Raw genomic sequence first — 19,190 nt, forward strand, 5'->3', positions numbered from 1 at the left:
ACTGCTAGATTTAAAGAAAAAATGACAAATAACTACTGGAATCTGGCGGGTAATTTATTGTTTCCATTTCATAAAATTTCTTTTCAGCTGGAGGATAATTGCTTTACAATGTCGTGTTGGTTTCTGCCGTAAAACAACGTAAATCAGTCACAAGTATATACGTGTCTCCTCCCTCTTGAACCTCCCACGCCATCCCACCCTCCAAGCACCAGGTTGAGCTCCCTGTTTATGCAGCAACTTCCCAGCAGTGATCTGTTTTCTGTATGGTACTGTATGTTTCAGCGCTGCTCTCTCAGTTCAGGCCACCCTCTCCTTCCACCCACCCCCCGCTGTGTCCACGCGTCTCTTCTCTGTGTCTGCATCTCTATCGGGCAGGTAATTTAAATAAGAGGCAGTAGGGGTGGTAGGAACAGCCTGAGGGAATATAAACTCCAGTGATTCTAGACCCTCTTGTTTTTTAAAGAGAGGCCAGAGCATCGGGTTTCCTTTTCTTAAAAAAATAAACATTTTTTTTGTGGACCAATCTCAGATTTCTTATTATTTTTTTAAGTGCAAAGATGGTACAGAGTTCTCATCTCCCTTGCACCCTAGGTGCAAGGTACTCCCTTGCACCCTAGGTGCATAGGTATGGTACTTCGATTACAGCGGCTTCCCAGGCGGCCCCAGTGGTAAAGAACCCACCTGCCAATGCAGGAGAACTAAGAGATGCCAGTTCAATCCCTGGGTCAGGAAGGTCCCCTGGAGGAGGAAATGGCACCCCACTCCAGTAATCTTGCCTGGAAAATCCCATGGACAGAGAAGCCTGGGTGGGCTGCAGTCCATGGGGTCCCCAAAGGTCAGACACAACTAAAAGTGACTTAACACAATGAATCTGCATTGATGCAGAATTACAAACTACAGTCTATTGTTTATTCGAACTTCTTTGGTCTTTACTTAATGTCCTTCTGTTCCAAGGCCACATCCAGGCCCCACATTAAACTGTCAAGTCTCTTTAGGCTCCTCCTGACTGTGACAGTTCCTCAGGCTTTCCTTGTTGTTCATGACTTTGACAATTTTGAGGAGTATCGGGCAGGTAGTTTGTGGAATGTCCCTCTATCGGACTTGGTCTGATGTTATTCAGATGACCAGACTGGGTTTATGGTTTTGAGAGAAAGACCCCGGGGGACAAGTGCTTCTAATCGCATCTTGTCTGGGGCAGTTGCTATCGATCTAACATTCTTGATAGTGCCCTTGGTTACCTGGCTTGAGGGGGTGTTGGTCAGGTTTCTCCATATAAAGTTACTTCTTTCCTTGCCTTTCCACACTGTGCTCCTAGGAGGGAGGTCACCATGCACAGACCACTTTTAAAGACTGAGGATTTATGTTCCATCTCCTGGTGGGATGAAGTATCTACATACATTATTTGGGATTCTTCTGCACCAGGATTTGTCTATTCTCTCTGATTTATTTATTTAGTTAATAATTTTTATCTGGACTATAAATTATTATAGACGCCTGGATATAATACTCCTGGAGTGGACTCTTGGATATTTACTTTATGCTTTGGGCTGTACTTCAATTAGATTTTATTTTATTGTTCAAATTGTTCCAGCTTGGCCTGTGGGAGCTCTTCCCCTATTGCTGACTTTTGTTTTCTTTGCACACTTTCTTATTTTCTGGCACTACAAGATTCCCAGACTCATCTTTTCTCTTTTTTTGGCCCCACTGTGTGGCGGGTGGGATTTTTGTTCCCCGACCAGGGATTGAACCCGTACCCTCTGCATTTGAGGCGTAAAGTCTTAACCACTGGACCTTAGGGAAGTCCCAGTCCGAGACTCATCTTGTGTGTTTCCTGCCTCAGTCCTAGAATCAACCATTCCTTCATGGAGTCCTAGTTGCTTTCATTGGAGAATAACATTAGAAACCAACATCTGGCACTAGGTGTGTTCTCCACTGCCACAGTGTCATTGCTTTTAGACACTCTCAGCTGAAAGAGCAAGAAAATATATGTGCATATTTGCATGTCTTTAAATAATTACCTCTGCGTGTAGCCATTTGTGTCTAAATTAAGTTAAACGTGAGTTCATACCGATGTCTTCAATGGTAACCCATCACCACATGGCTCACTCTAGCCTGTTCCCTTATCTGAAAACTCTCATTACAACAGTGAGAAACCACTCACACCACCTGCCATCCATTGACTTGATTGCTCCATTCTGTGGGCACATATAGAGGTACCAGAATGGTTAACCTGTATCCATGTAGGAAACAATTTCATCAGCTGGAGCTCAGTGCTTCTGTACAGCTACTTTTGCCTTTAATTTTACAGACACCACTCATTTGCAGAGTGACTTAGGTCAGCACCTTTTCCCTCATCCCCTTCACTGCAGTTGTTTCCTGTATTTATAGTATAGTTAAATTGTTTACTCACATTCTGCATTCCATTCTGGGTTTCCCCCCACTTCCTAAATGATTCTTTAAATATTTGCACACATTAAAGTTGTGTCGTAAAGTTCAGTAGGTTTGCAAATACCTAGTATCATGTATCATAGTATCATACAGACTAGTTTCACCACCCTGAAAGATTCCCCGTGCTTCACCAGTTCAACACCCCCTTTTTCCAAGCTCCTGGTGACCATGGATGTTTTTACTCTCTCTATCATTTTGCTTTTCCCCCAAGAATATCATATAATTGAAGTCATACAGTGTGTTTTTTCAGATTGATTTTTTATTCATCAATGTGTATCTCAGTTTCCTCCGTGTCTTTTTGTGGCTTGACAACTCATTTCTTTTTATTGCTGGGGAATATTCCATTGTAGGGATAGACCAGAGTTTGTTTATCCATTCACCTATTGAAGGATATCTCGGTTGCTTTCAGGTTTTGGTGATTATGAGTAAAGCACCTCTAAACATTTGTATGCTGTTTCTCTGTGGCCGCAGTTTTCAGATCTGTTGGGTGAATAACTCGGAGTGTAGTTGCTGAATTATGTGAAAAAACTATGTTTACCTTGTAAGAAATGGCCAAAATCTCTTCCAAAGTGGCTGTGCCATTTTATATTCTCTCCAGAGTATAATTTGAATATTTTTTAATTGCAAAAATAAATGTTGGCATCAAATTTAGATTCCCTAGAAATCAAACAAACAGCCTAGCAGACCAAACGAAACATAAGGGAGCTGTGTCTTCCCTACAGGTGGGCAGGCAATGGCGTTTCTAAGCGTTAGGTCAACACCGTCCAGTAGAAATGTATGTGCTGATGGAAATGCCCTGTATCTTCTTTGTCCAGTTCAGTAGGAACTTGCCATGTTTCCAGTGGCTATTGAGTATTTGAAATGTGGTTAGTGAGATGGAGGAGTTGAATTTTAAATTTTAAGTTTAAATTTAAGTAGTCATGGGTGGCTAATGGACGTCTTATCGGGTGGCCCAATTCTGGGCCACCCTAAGGATTTTGGCTCGTACTTGAGTGAGATGGGCTGCTATGAAGGATTTTTTGCAGGGCAGAGGAATGATCTGACTTATACTTTCAAGTAACTTTAGATTCTGTATTGGAGAAGGCAATGGCACCCCACTCCAGTACTCTTGCCTAGAAAATCCCATGGACAGAGGAGCCTGGTGCGCTGCAGTCCATGGGGTCGCAGAGTCGGGCATGACTGAGAGACTTCCCTTTCACTTTTCACTTTCATGCATTGGAGAAGGAAATGGCAACCCACTCCAGTGTTCTTGCCTGGAGAATCCCAGGGACGAGGGAGCCTGGTGGGCTGCCGTCTATGGGGTCGCACAGAGTCGGACACGACTAAAGTGACTTAGCAGCAGCAGCAGCAGCAGATTCTGTATTAGGAATAGGTGGAAGGGGAGCAAGGGCGGAGGCAGAGAGATCTGTTAGAAAGTTACTGCAATAACCTGGAACAAGAGATGACAGGGGTGTGGCCAAGAGTGATGGCAGTGGGGGAGGAAGAAGTGGCCAGATTTGGGATCTATTTTGAAGTTAGGGCTGGTGCAAGGTAAATATTTGCCAAACACACACTGTATTTTTGACAAAGGTCATGGAATTTTAGTTCGTTCTTTAGTTTGCAGTCTCATTTCTCTTAGATCTGCTCTCATTTTCTTTAAGCCAGTGAAATTTCCTGTTCCAGAGGTACCATGTTAAAATCTTGCTGGTTTCCTTTCTTCTACTTTAAAGAGAATGATACGATGTCTTATTTTCAAGCTTTTACTGTGAATGTGAGTCTGGAATGAAGGTCAGTTTTGATTACCTAATTTAAAAATTATTTTTGATGCATCCACTATGAGCTTGCATAAAGATAGTTTCCAACATGGTCATAGTCTTGGGTCATATATGAGTGGGGAAGAGGGAGGGGTCTGGCAGGGTTTCTATTGGGATCATATGTCAGCCTTGCAGGACTTTTAGAAACCAACATTGTCCACTAGCAATAGAATGTGAGCTACATATGGAACACTGCAAAATTTTATGTTAAAATCTTAACATGTTAAAAAAGATTTTAAGAACAGGTGGAATTAATTTTAATGATATATTTTATTTAATCTGATACATCTAAAATATTATGATTTCAGTAGGTAATCAATATAAAAAGTTATTGAGGAGGGTATGGTAACTCACTTCTATATTCTTGCTTGGAGAATCCCACGGACAGAGGAGCCTGGCAGTCTACAGTCCGAAGAGTTGGACATGACCGAAGCTACTTAGCATGCACATTCCTAAAAAGTTATTAGCAAAATGTTTTACATTCTCTTCCCTTTGTATGAAGTCTTCCCTTAAAATTAGAGTGTATTTTACACTTACCACCCATCTCACTTTGGACTAGCTGTGTTGTCAGAGGCTACCAAATTAGACTGCACAACTCTGAGCATCTGCTGTTCTGTTCAAATTGGGGGTGGGGGGTGGGGAGGGGGAATTAAATTCCTAACTCTCATCATTGATGTCACGAATGGGAATGAATTAAAGGAATATTGTGTGATGTGACTGATGGGCCGTTGTGTAAAAACAAATGGAAGATTAAAATATACCCCAAATCTACCAAACTCAGACTGGAGTTGTCAGTCTGAGATACGTCTAACAGTGTTCTAGAAACCTATACTAAAATAAAATCCTCTTTAAGAAAATCAAGGTATCACCTTTTCCTCCTCTTGACCATCAGTTCAGTTCAGTCGCTCAGTCGTGTCCGACTCTTTGCGACCATCAGGAAGTGTTAATTTTAGATAAAGTGCTGGAGAGAGACTTGCCCCAGGTCGGGGCTTAGGTGTCTCACCAACCTTGAACGGTAGGTGCTTTGCCTTAACCTTGTGTTTTCTGGATCTTTCAGCTGAAGCGGGTGTTTGGAAATTGCCTGCCACCCTTTCCACCAAAGTACTATCTTGCAATGACCACATCTATGGCTGATGAGAGAAGGGACCAGTTAGAACAATATTTGCAAAATGGTATGTATGGAATCATACAATATGTGGCCTTTGTATTTGGTATAAAAATGCTTTGTTTAGAGTCACCCCTCCCCCAGCCGCTCTGTGTTGGTTTTGATTGTAGAAGTCAAAGAAATGTCATTTGGATTAAGACTGAACAAAAGGATAAAATGATCTGCTTTTATGTGAAAGCTTGCAGGAGATATCAGAAATGTTTAGCGGCAGCGCTGGAGATGGCAGTTTCATCTCCGGCCTCCCTAGGAGCAGAGCTGAGGCACCAGGGATGCTTGGAGATCTGCTCTGGACCCATGGGGCTAGAGATACAGAGTCTTGGCGCATTGCTGGGCTTCTGAAAAGTCCTATATGCACAGCAGGATGAGCTCTCATAAGAGAGGACGGTGGGGGGAAATAGAATCATTGGCATTCAAACAGTTAAAGCTTTAAAAGGGGGAAATGGCATAGACATAAAATGTTTTAAAAATAAAACCTGGCCAAAGAGTTTAACATGAAAGACATGTTCCCTTCCACCTCAGATTCCCATGCCTTTAAAAGAAAATACTATTATTAATACAAGAGGCTTGTGTATTTCTCAGAAACCATCCTGTGTATTCTAGTGTGTGTGTATATCTTTGTGGGTTAAAGACAAATCGAAGCATACTCTATACATTTTTCTGTATATGAGTTTTGTTTTAAATTAATTAATTCGCTTATTTTGGCTGCTGTGGGGCTTCATTGCTGCACGTGGGCTTTCTTTAGTGGGGGCTACTGTTCGTTGTGGAGCGTGGGCTTCTCACCGTGAGCGGGTCTCTTGTTGCAGAGCACGGGCTCTAGGACACGTGGGTTCAGGAGCTGCTTCTCTTGGCTCAGTAGTTGTGGCCCAAGGGCCCAGTGGCTCCACGGCATGTGGAATCCCCGCCGGCCAGGGCCCGAACCCGTGTCCCCGGTATTGGCAGCCAGATTTCTACTGGCTGCACCACCAGAGATGTCCTGAATCTGAGTTTTTAAAACTTTTTAGTCTGAAAGAATTTCTGACTTACAGTGAAGCTGCAAAATTAATGCAAAAATTTCTGTATATTCTACCTAGATTTCCCAGATGTTAACACTTTACATTTGCTTTATCACTCTCTCTCACTTTCCCATGTCTGTGTTGGTGTTATGAATGTATGTATAATATATATTGTATATAATTTTTGAGACACTTGTTTTGCATATATAAACCACTTTATCATTAAGTACATCTATGTGTATTTCCTGAGATCAAGGACTTTCTCTTCAGTAATTACAGTGTAGTTATAAAAATCGGGCAATTAACACTGATATAGTAATGGTATCCAGTATAGAGACGTTATTCAAACAACGCCAACTACCCCACTAATGTCCTTCACTACAAAAGAAAAAAACCTTTTTTTTCTGTATGTTGATTTTGCTCCTCTTAAAATATTTATCTTACGGACCTTTCTTATTGTCGTTCAGTTGCTCAGTAGTGTCCGACTCTTTGCAACTCCACTGACTGCAGCACGCCAGGCTTCCCTGTCCATCACCATCTCCCAGAGCTTGCTCAAACGCATGTCAATTGAGTTGGTGATGCCATCCAACCTTCTTGTCTTCTGTCCTCCCCTTCTCCTCCTGCCTTCAATCTTTCCCAGCATCAGGGTCTTTTTTAATGAGTCAGCTCTTCACATCAGGTGGCCAAAGTATTGGAGCTTCATCTTCAGCATCAGTCCTTCCAGTGAATAAACAGGACTGATTTCCTTTAAGATTGATTGGTTTGATCTCCTTATAGTCCAAGAGACTCTCAAGAGTCTTCTCCAACACTGCAGTTCGAAAGCATCAATTCTTCAACACTCAGCCTTCTTTATGGTCCAGCTCTCACATCCATACACGACTACTGGAAAAACTATAGCTTTAACTAGATGGATCTTTATTGGCAAAGTAATGTCTCTGCTTTCTAATATGCTGCCTAGGTTTCTCATAGCTTTTCTTCCAAGGAGCAAGCGTCTTTTGATTTCGTGGCTGCTGTCACAATCTGCAGTGATTTTGGAGCCCCCCAAAATAAAGTCTGTCACTGTTTTCATTGTTTCCCCATCTGTTTGCCTTGAAATGATGGGACTGTATGCCTTAATCTTAGTTTTTTGAATGTTGAGTTTTAAGCCAGCTTTTTCACTCTCCTCTTTCACTTTCACCAAGAGGCTCTTTAGTTCCTCTTCACTTTCTGCCATAAGGGTGGTGTCATCTGCATATCTGAGGTTATTCATATTTCTCCCGGCAATCTTGATTCCAGCTTCTGTTTCTTCCAGTCCAGCGTTTCTCATGATGTACTCTGCATATAATTTAAATAAGCAGGGTGACAATATATAGCCTTGATGTACTCCTTTTCCTATTTGAAACCAGTCTGTGGTTCCATGTTCAGTTCTAACTGTTGCTTCCTGACCTGCATACAGATTTCTCAAGAGGCAGGTCAGGTGGTCTGGTATTCCCATCTCTCTCAGAATTTTCCAGTTTATTGTGATCCACACAGTCAAAGGCTTTGGCAGTCAATAAAGCAGAAATAGATGTTTTTCTGGAACTCTCTTGCTTTTTCCATGATCCAGCGGATGTTGGCAATTTGATCTCTGGTTCCTCTGGCTTTTCTAAAACCAGCTTGAACATCAGGAAGTTCACGGTTCACATATTGCTGAAGCCTGGCTTGCAGAATTTTGAGCACTACTTTACTAGCATGTGAGATGAGTGCAATTGTGCGGTAGTTTGAGCATTCTTCTGCATTGCCTTTCTTTGGGATTGGAATGAAAACTGACATTTTCCAGTCCTGGGGCCACTGTTGAGTTTTCCAAATTTGCTGGCATATTGAGTGAAGCACTTTCACAGCATCATCTTTCAGGATTTGAAACAGCTCAACTGGAATTCCATCACCTCCACTAGCTTTGTTTGTAATCATGCTTTCTAAGGCCCACTTGACTTCACATTCCAGGATGTCTGGCTCTAGATGAATGATCACACCATCATGTTTATCTGGGTCCTGAAGATCTTTTTTGTACAGTTCTTCCATGTATTCTTGCCACCTCTTCTTAATACCTTCTGCTTCTGTTAGGTCCATACCATTTCTGTCCTTTAGTGAGCCCATCTTTGCATGAAATGTTCCCTTGGTATCTCTAATTTTCTTAAAGAGATCTCTAGTCTTTCCCATTCTGTTCTTTTCCTCTATTTCTTTGCATTGATCGCTGAAGAAGGCTTTCTTATCTCTTCTTGCTCTTCTTTGGAACTCTGCATTCAGATGCTTATATCTTTCCTTTATCCTTGGCTTTTCGCTTCTCTTCTTTTCACAGCTATTTATAAGGCCTCCCCAGGCAGCCATTTTGCTTTTTTGCATTTCTTTTCCATGGGGATGGTCTTGATCCCTGTCTCCTGTACAATGTCACAAACCTCATTCCATAGTTCATCAGGCACTCTGTCTATCAGATCTAGGCCCTTAAATCTATTTCTCACTTCCACTGTATAATCATAAGGGATTTGATTTAGGTGATACCTGAATGGTCTAGTGATTTTCCCTGCCTTCTTCAATTTAAGTCTGAATTTGGCAATAAGGAGTTCGTGATCTGAGCCACAGTCAGCTCCTGGTCTTGTTTTTGTTGACTGTATAGAGCTTCTCCATCTTTGGCTGCAAAGAATATAATCAATCTGATTTTGGTGTTGACCATCTGGTGATGTCCATGTGTAGAGTCTTCTCTTGTGTTGTTGAAAGAGAGTGTTTGCTATGACCAGTGTGTTTTCTTGGCAAAACTCTATTAGCCTTTGCCCTGCTTCATTCCGCATTCCAAGGCCAAATTTGCCTGTTACTCCAGGTGTTTCTTGACTTCTTACTTTTGCATTCCAGTCCCCTATAATGAAAAGGACATCTTTTTTGGGTGTTAGTTCTAAAAGGTCTTGTAGGTCTTCATAGAACCATTCAACTTCAGCTTCTTCAGCATTACTGGTTGGGGCATAGACTTGGATTACTGTGATATTGAATGGTTTGCCTTGGAAACGAACAGAGATCATTCTGTCATTTTTGAGACTGCATCCAAATACTGCAATTAGGACTCTTTTGTTGACCATGATGACTACTCCATTTCTTCTGAGGGATTCCTGCCTGCAGTAGTAGATATAATGGTCATCTGAATTAAATTCACCCATTCCAGTCCATTTTAGTTCGCTGATTCCTAGAATGTTGGCGTTCACCCTTGCCATCTCTTGTTTGACCACTTCCAATTTGCCTTGATTCATTCATTCCAGGTTCCTATGCAATATTGCTCTTTACAGCATCAGACCTTGCTTCTATCACCAGTCACATCCACAACTGGGTATTGTTTTTGCTTTGGCTCCATCCCTTCATTCTTTCTGGAGTTATTTCTCCACTGATCTCCAGTAGCATGTTGGGCACCTACTGACCTGAGGAGTTCCTCTTTCAGTATCCTATCATTTTGCCTTTTCCTACTGTTCGTGGGGTTCTCAAGGCAAGAATACTGAAGTGGTTTGCCATTCCCTTCTCTGTATAGTTGTCCAGTAAATACTAATTTATTGAACACTTCTTCAACAGTGTTCCCCATCCCAAGGATCCATGGTACTGATTGTCAGGATTAATTCGCATACATGCCACATATGGGCTTCCCAAGTAACACTAGTGGTAAAGGACCTGCCTGCCAACGCAGGAGGTGTGTGCCACGTGGGTTCGATCCCTGGGTCAGGAAGATCCTCTGGAGAGAGCATTGACGACCTACTGTGGTATTCTTGCCTAGAGACTCCCATGAACAGAGGAGCCTGGTAGGCTACAGTTGACAGGGTCACACAGAGTCGGACATGACTGAAGTGACTTAGCACACATGCCACATATGTTCCAGAAAACAAGACATGAGCTTGCCCCCCACTCACCCCCGCACTGAAATTACCTCTTTAAAAGAGAGGGGAAAAAGTTTTTGCTCTTACAGAGATTCTCTCTCTCTTAGTTATTTTATTTTGAAAACCTTGGCATCATTTGGGAAGCACAACCCGAAATAACCTCAGTCAGTGCTAGTCTGGAATGCTGGTGGGAGTGATTGGACAAGATCAGTAAAAGAGCAACAAAAAGAAAGACATTTAATATAGATTTAGAAGGTGGGTAGGTTCAGCTCGAGTGTGGGAGAGGACTCATGGGGAGGAAGATAAGAACTGAGAAAGCTGCAGGGAAGCCCCTCACGTGTGACTGTGGGGTCCTCAGGGGGCAAGTCCCGGCCCCATGTACTCGGCCACAGCTGTGGGTATCGGTATCTGGAGCTTTAAATCTAAGGGGGTAAACGTCTTGTAAGTACAGAAGAAACTTTAAATCTCTGGCAGCCTTATTATTGCTTTTTTTTTTTTTTTAGAACCTCTTGAGAGCTCCCATTGTGAAAAGAAGTCCTCTCCATCCTTGTTTCTTGGCTGATTTAAAATTTTCAAATGACCAAGCATCTCGCTAAAGTGGGAGTCTAGATCCACAGTTTTAGGTCTTATTGCTTCTCCGTATCAACTTCATCATGTTTCTAGCAGGGGCAGCAAGATGGCTATTGAGTGGTGGATGCACATGAGTGGAAAAGAGCTCCTGGAAATAGTCACCTGGGACTGGTGTGACGGGTTCACGTTGTCAGTCCAGGCTGCCTGGAGGAGGAGGGCTTTGTAGGTTTTCGTGGATTTGAGAAGTCACAGGCTCCACTGCCTTTAAGGAGGCAGCAGTGCACTGTCAAGGCCTGGAGGGCTCCCTGGAGGACAGAGCAGTTTAACAAAACAGTCAGCCCAGCCCCGTGCTAACCTGGCTTGCTGTCCCTGTTTTTCAGTAACCATGGACCCAAACATGTTGAGAAGTGATGTCTTCGTTGATTTTTTAAAACTGGTGCAGCTGGTAAGCTTACTTTTCTTGACTAACATCATGATTTCACTACAGAATGTCTCCATGGGTGTGTTTCTGACCATCAGCCCTACAGAGCCTGGATTCAGATAAAATACATTCACTTGGAGGATCAGGAAGATGGTTCTTATTAATATTTTCTTCTTTTGGAGGCTTAGATTCTAGGTGGAACATTAAGTGCATCACTTGGCCTTTTGCCCATTTTAATTAAGTTGATACCTTTTATCTGTTGCATAAGCACTGACATCTCAAAACTAGCCATGGAAAAAAGAACACATTATTATTAAGGGCCCCCATGACAACTCTGGGACCCCACTTCTGTAGCTGGGACTTCCAGGTTTGCCACAGTGAAGACCTCAGGACAGCTGAAAGAGCCATGCCAGATTATATTTGTGTATTCTCTGCTTAGAACTTTATTGTGAATGAATTATGGAGAAAATGCAGTCTCACAGAAGGACAGACAGGAACTCCCTTTCCTTTGTTGGTCTAAAGAACCACTGGCCACTTGTCCCCAGAGGCTGGAGCTTGGCCAAATACATTTATTTAGTGCAGGATCCATTCGAGTGGTACACTGGGAACATCTTTATGCCTCCTGTGCGTTCTTGACTGAATGGAAGAGCTTTGAAAGCACTGAAGTTGTCCAACGATATGATATTACTGAACTGGTTCCCTGGTTCAGGGAGGAGCGATACCTTGATCAGACTTGTAAGAAACGGGAGCAGAGTGCATTTATTCAGTGGCTCAAGTGTGTTGATAAACTTACGGGTCCACCCAACTGAGAAATGCTGCTGGAGCCTCCCATGGTATGACTGCCTGTACTCTCACATATACATAATGTTTGGTGTGTGTGTGTGTGCAAGTGTGTGTGTATATACACATACATGTGTATTTTCCTTTTATTTGAAAAGTTTGTTGTTGTGGCGGTGATGGTGGTAACATTCAAACAGCACAAAACAGTACATGATAAAAGTAACCTCAAAGTGGTGGCGAACGTGCCTGCCAATGCAGGAGACACAAGAGACATGGGTTCAATCCCTGGGTTGGGAAGATCCCCTGGAGGAGGAAACAGCAACGCACTCCTGGAAAATTCCATGTGGACAGATGAGCCTGGTGGGCTACAGTCCAGGGGTCGCAAAGAGTTGGATGCGACTGAGCACACACCCACGCAACCTCACTCCCACCACAGAGACACTTGTTTACAGTTTAACACGTGTCCCTGCTACGCATTTTTGTGCAGATACAAGCATTCACGCATATGCATACCCTCTTCTGTCTCCTGAATAAGCACTTACTCTACCCACTTTCTGAACCTTGTTTTTCACAGTTTGCGTCTTGCAAATCGTTCTGTGTGAATGCACAGAGGTACACTCAGCCTTGGTCCTCCCGTCTTTGTGCGCACTGTGGTTTTGTTTTCAATGCTTTCTAAAAGTCGTTCAGAGGGTGGCAGTGTTTTGGAGCTTTGTTTTGAGTGTTTTAGTCCTCTTAGTATTTTTTTTATCTGTGTAACTGCGCGGAAGCCTTTTGCCCCAGCTACGCTTTGCAGCATCTCTTCTTTCTTCTTGTGATGGAGTTTTCACTTTTGCAGTGGCTTCATTTTTCTCTTCTGTTGCTTCTGTGAATTTGGCCGGCTTCCTTTCATGCTCTTTTGTTTGCTTATCTCCTTGTTGAGGTCTTTATTTGTTCTTTGAGGTCTGAGTTCAGAGAAGTCTTGTTTTGGTTAACACAGTCATCATGTTCATTTCCTTAGTTGCATCATTTTGCCTTTTTTTCTTTTTTAATTGAGAGCTTTCTGGACCAGGGAGCAAACCCGTGTCTTCCGCATCGGATTCTTTACCACTGAGCCACCAGGGAAGCCCAGTGGCATCATTCTGGGGGCATATATTTTTCACCCACATTTGGTCACATTTCTTTCCTCCTTTCCTGAGGGATTTTTGCCTCTGGCTCTTCCCAGGAGACCCTCAATTTTGAAAGAGTTTATGTTCCCAGAGCCAGTTGTTTGCTGACCCATGATGCTGGGAGTTGCCAGAGCTGAGTTGGTGGAACCCGTCTGCTGGATCTTGCCTCTCATTTCTGGGCACTTTCTCACTAACATTGTGCCCCAGGGTGGAGTGGCGTGTCTGCCGTGAAGCCCAAACCACACAGTTCCTCTTCTCAAGATCATGGCTTCCACCCTCTTGCTGACGAATCGGCCCCAGGACTGACTTAGCAGTCGGAAGTGCAGGCTTGGAGTGAGATGCCCAAGATCCATAGTTTGGTGGCTGCCCTACTTTCCACTTGCGTGGCTTGAGGCCATTTACTTAGTCTCTTTGTATCTCAGTCTCCTCTCTAGAATGAGTGGAGTAGCTCTTCTCTGAGGGTTGTTGGGAGGATGAAGTGAGCCGGCACTCCTAAGGCACATAAATGTCACCTGGCCAATGTTGACACCTAGGAGGTCCTCCTGCCATCACCAACACCAATCCTTTTGCCTCTTCCCCTGCTGCTGAGAGATTGCTTTGGGCAAAGATGGCAGGCCTGTGCATCTCTCCCCAGACACCTGGTGTCATCAGAGGGGCCCAGACTTGTACTCCCAGACCCTCCTGGTGCCTCCTGAGGAGCTGCATTAAGACAGCGTCAATGCGGCCTAAGTCCTGCCTGCTGCTCCTTCGTCCCTCTGCTTCCCTCCTCCCTGCACAGGTCCAGTGTTCACCAGGCTCGGCAGCTCCTCTGCAAACCCAGCATTTCAGGCCTGGGATGATTTTAAACTTCTTCAAAGAGTATTTTCCTTCCACTTTTTTTCTGTTTGCCTCCAAAACAAAATGAGGACAACTCCTGAAGATGTTTATGAAAGAGGCTGCAGTATGATTTTGAAAAGGATACTGAGTTTGAGTCAGGAAGGTGGTTCTGTGTTCATCAGGCCCCTGCCCTGCCTGCTGCCGTCCTTGACTGTTCATGTTGCCGTTTAGTCTCTTGGTTGCATCCGACTTGGTTGCGTCCGACTCTTTGCTACCCTATGGTCTGTAGCCTGCCAGGCGCCTCTGTCCATGGGATTCTCCAGGCAAGAATTCTGGAGTGGGTTACCATGCCCTCCTCCAGGGGGGTCTTCCCAACTCAGGGATTAAACTCACATCTCTTAAGTCTCTGCATTGGCAGGCAGATTCTTGACCACTAGCGCCACCTGGGAAGCCCCGTGACTGTTTATCATGGAACAAATATGTGTTGAATGGTTGCTGGGACTTGATAATGCTCCAGAGGAGAGGGAGGCACCAGGGAATCACACCTAGTCCAGATCATGGAGTTTCCAGCATTGTTGTGGAGACAGAAAAGTCACCGTGTAAGACCATAGATGTAATGAGCCCAGTGACACAGGAATGAGACCGTGATACAGGACTACACCCTACGGTACAGGGCTGAGCGCTCTTATACAGGACCAAGTGCTGTGATACAGGGTCATGATGCAGGATTAGGGATATGTCGAGATCTCCATCCTCTCCACCCTGATGAAGCATCTGTGGGCCCACCCACCTCCAGCGGCTCCGTGCTCACTTTCTCTGTGTGCAGTACAAACAGTATTATTTTCTCCATGTGACTTGGTGAGAAAAGGGCTCAGAAGCACTGCCACAGGGTGAATGAGTGTCCAAGGGACATGATAGAGGGCACCTTGGTTAATGACCTGAAGAAGGACCTCGAAGTTAGCATTAGGTGATTTCTGGGGTAAGCAGGGAGGTAAGATTATACTCTAGCTTTTTCTTCCCATTCAGGGAAATGCTAGCAAATCACATTAATATCTGATGGTCTGGGAGACTCAGGACAGATATTGGTAAAAGGGAAGCAGTAGCCGCTTATTATTGGGGGTGAGGAGCCTGTCCCCTGACCACCTTCCAGGGCCAGAGTTATTCCTCAGTAGTGACTAGATGCGGTTGGTGCAGGGGAAATTCGACCAGCCGAGCCTGCAGTGAGATGGCTTGTGGAGGACTGGTGAGTGCCGGGAGGACTGGGATGAGCACAGGAGATGTGTGGGTCTGCCAGACCATCAGAGGAGCCCAGGTAGCAAGGGTTGGGAAGTTTCCCCACCTCAATATTGTACAGACATGCCCCCCTCTGCCGAATATTTTCACAGCCTCTAATAAGTGCTTGGCCTGCCGCTTCCGGGTGGTTATTACCCAGTAGTCACACACTCGCAGGCCTGGCTCTCCAGGACTCGGCAGGTACGTGCACACCTTCCTGTCTCTGGACAAGGACACTACGTGTTAGAAATGTGAATACGTGTGACCATGTAGGAGGCTCCCGAGGAGCCTCTACCCAGGGGGAGCCTCAGTCATCGGAGGAGGCTGCTTCTATAGGAAATTCGATCTGGGCTGGACCGGACACTTTCGGTGCAGTATCTATCTCATTCACCCTCGTGACTTGTTGAGGGTGGTGCTCCTCTTTTTCAGTTAAGTACGTTGTTCAAAGATACACATCTTAATAAGTGGAAGCCCGAGGAGCCTGGATCCACTGATGTCATGAAGTGTTTCTAGAGCGGTGGCAGCCCCCTCTAGCCCCATCCCTCACCAGGTCCCGCTTGTTTTGTATCCAGACCCCTCCTGCCCACCCACTTACCATGCTCCCTGCCTTTGGCCTGCAATTGCCTCTGAGATAAAGGGGGTTTTGAAAGGCAAAACCAGTCTTTAGACTAAGGCCTGTATGTTCCTGGTTCTTAATCTATATAGTGTGAACAGCATGTTTGAGAAGAAAGAGACTAAGAAGGTATTTGTTGTGGCTTTTTTGTACTTGGGGAGTTAGGGGCAATGTATATATTTGGGGAGTGTTGCCCACCATGGGTCTAGGGGCTCTGGGAAGTGACTCTTTCCCCATTTCCTCTTAAGAATGTTTCCTGTTTCTCTTGTAGTGAAATGATTAGGACTGATTAGTAAGTGTGATGGAAATTTAGAGGTTGGCACATCCAAATATGGATTTTCTGGATAATAAAGATCAGGGTAAGTGCTATGGCTACCAGACATTCTTTGGCCTCAGAGGAGAACATCAATAAAGCCCACTGATGGAGCTTCTTTGAAATATTACACAATTTCTCAGGGTATTAAATGTGATTTGAAAATGTGCTAAAATTAAAACATTTTAAATGTTTTAAAGTGTGTTAAGGCAGCCCATGTGTCCTCAGTCACCAAGGCGTGTCCAACTCTTTGTGACCCAATGGACTGTAGCCTGCCAGGCTTCTCAGTCCACGGGATTTCCCAGGCAAGAATATTGGAGTGGGTTGCCATTCTCTTCTCCAAAGGCAGCCCATGGTAATGGAGGATTTAGAGGTTTCTTAAAGATAAATGCATTTGGTTTACTAGTGTGAATTGTGTGTTTTAATTCCTGGTCCCCCCTAAATCAAGATGGCTTAGTTAAGTTTTGTTTTTGTACAGTCTGAACCCACCATGTTGGCTTTTTTCCTCTAATTGCATTATTATGTCTTTTATATTTTATAAATTATATATATATATATATACAAGTAAAATTCAAATATCACAAATAGAGCCAAATTCCTCCTCGATCACAACTCCCAACACAGAATGTTTCATCTGTTGTGCATTTGCTTTTATCTCATTAAAGTTTTTCAATTCTATCATTTCTCCTCTTCACCATATTGTCCTAAAATTTTTCATTTTTTATAACCAAACAAAATGTGCTGATATTTTTAAAAGTAAAATAGTGTTAAAAACTATTATAATATAACCATCTCCTGCTTTCCAGAGGCAATGGCTTTCAAATCTTTTAGCTTTTTCTTCAGATATTTAAATATCCGGAGATTAATCATATTCATCTCTTTCTCCTGTTCTTCAGTTTGTAGATATTATCTATTGACTCCCTGTATGAGGGATGAGGGGATTCCCTGGTGGCTCAGACAATAAAGGATCTGCCCGCAATGAGGCAGACCTGGGTTCAATCCCTGGGTTAGGAAGATTCCCTGGAGAAGGGCATGACAACCCACACCAGTATTCTTGCCTGGAGAATCTCATGGACAGAGGAGCCTGGCAAGCCACAGTCCATAGGGTCGTAGAGAGCTGGACACGACTGAGTGACTTTTACACACACACATGCACACACATGAGGGGTATGGATTCAGCTTTCTAGTATCACCTTCTTTCATTCCATTCTTCTCCCCAGTTTTATCTCATCATTATAAACATTAAGTCCCTACTCAATATTTTGATCTTTATAACAGGTAAATATTTCTTACTACTGAACAAATAATGTTTATGACTATGATTACCTTTACTTTCATGAACAACTTTTGTTTTTCTTAGAGTTAAAAATGACATCATTTAAAAATGATATCATTTAAAAGGAAAAAAAAAAGATGCTTAGTTGTTTTTAAACATATGATTGGAGGGTTGCAACTTGGAGCCCCACCCGCTGGCCTCTGGGTTTGAGAGAGGGGCTGGGGACTGAGTTAATCATTGGTCACGCCTACATGCTGAAACCTCCATCGAAATCCCTGAACTGTGGGGTTCAGAGAGCTTCTGTGTGGGCGAACACGTAGAGGTGCTGCATTCCTTCCGTTTAGCTCTTCCTGAGTTGTATCCTTAGTAATAAATGGGTTATAGTAAGAAAAGAGGTTTCCTGAGTCCTATGAGCTATTCTAGGAAACCATCAAACTCCAGTGAGGGGTCATGGGGATCCCAGATTTATAGTGAGTTGATCAGAAGTATGGGAGGCCTGGACTTGCAGTTGGCCTCTGAAGTGGGGGAGGGGCCGTCCTGTGGGACTGGGTCCTTAATCTGTGTGGTGTGTGCTGACTCCAGGTAATCAGTGTCAGAAGTGTCGATGTGAGTGGAGTGGAGAAAAACAGTGCTTTTCTTTTAGTGTCCCTTGAACAGTGTAAGGGCATTAGAGAGTTTTAAGCTAGAGGAGTACATTTTCAGCTTTGCATGAAAAAAAAGTATTCTCTGGCTACTGTGTGGAGAGTGCCTTGCAAGGGGGGCAAGAATGGAAGCAAGGTAACCAGTGAGGAGGCCATTGCAGAGGTCAAGGAGAGGAGAACGTATCAGGTAGGACTCAAGGGCAGGTGGTGACGATGAAAAGAAGTAGATGGATTGAAGAGATTGTCTAAGATGTGAATATACAAGACTCGGCGCTTGATTTGATGTGAGTGTGGAAAACGTCTTCCTGAATCTTTTCTGGACCCCTTTATTTCTTACCTGTTGCCACTAAGTCAAATCAAAGGTATGTAATGACCTCCTCATTCCTGTGCTAACAAGAGTGTTTGCAGGGGGTGCCCTCCCGGAGCTGCGACCCTTACTTTAGAGCTGAAGGAACGCAGAGCACAGAGGGGAGGCCCCTGTCCAGGTTTCCACAGGGTCCCGCGCAGTGCGGGCAGAACTAGGCTTGGGACCAGGCAGTCTGCTCCGTGGATCATGCATTTCCTAATCCCACAGTCTAGCCCCGTCCCTTGGTACCTTGTGCATGAGTGACCGCCACCCACTTCTCAGGTCTCCCACATCCTTCAGTCTTCCCTCTAGTTCATTTCCACTTACAGTGCCAGACACATCTTTCCCTAACTCCATTTCCACCCTTCCATGTGCCTGATCCAGAACCACCGTGACCCACTTTTGCCTTTTTAATAAAACCCTCAAGTGTCTGATTTTAGGGCCATCTATGATCTGACCCACTCTACCAATGCAATCTACTTCCTCACTTTTCTTTTGCAGAAGAATTTAAGAGGGGCATGCATTTGTATCATTTTAACTGTTTATATAATTTAGATATCTCACTGGCCTGCAGCATAGTTTGAGTCAAGAGTTGCACTGAAGTAACAGATTAATGGTAGGCTTTCCCTTAATCATATCAAAAGGCAATGGCATCTTTCCATTCATTTTAAGAGTGTTTTTCCTCTGAGGTAAGAGATGTTTGTGAGTCTAGGCCAAATACCTTTAAGAAGCC

The 19,190-nt window shown here is 43.9% G+C and overlaps 1 protein-coding gene across 1 annotated transcript in view; it reads left to right on the forward strand.

The window, feature by feature from the left end:
• Window positions 1–19,190, forward strand: part of SNX31 (sorting nexin 31) — an 80,985-nt gene that overhangs the window by 7,380 nt on the left and 54,415 nt on the right. Inside the window, exons 3-4 of the mRNA XM_052651797.1 lie at window positions 5,299–5,413; window positions 11,215–11,279. Coding sequence (XP_052507757.1) covers window positions 5,299–5,413; window positions 11,215–11,279 — 180 coding nt within the window. The remainder of the gene's footprint in view (window positions 1–5,298; window positions 5,414–11,214; window positions 11,280–19,190) is intronic.

Source organism: Budorcas taxicolor, chromosome 14 (genome assembly GCF_023091745.1).
Source record: "Budorcas taxicolor isolate Tak-1 chromosome 14, Takin1.1, whole genome shotgun sequence".
NCBI classification, from domain to species: domain Eukaryota; kingdom Metazoa; phylum Chordata; class Mammalia; order Artiodactyla; family Bovidae; genus Budorcas; species Budorcas taxicolor.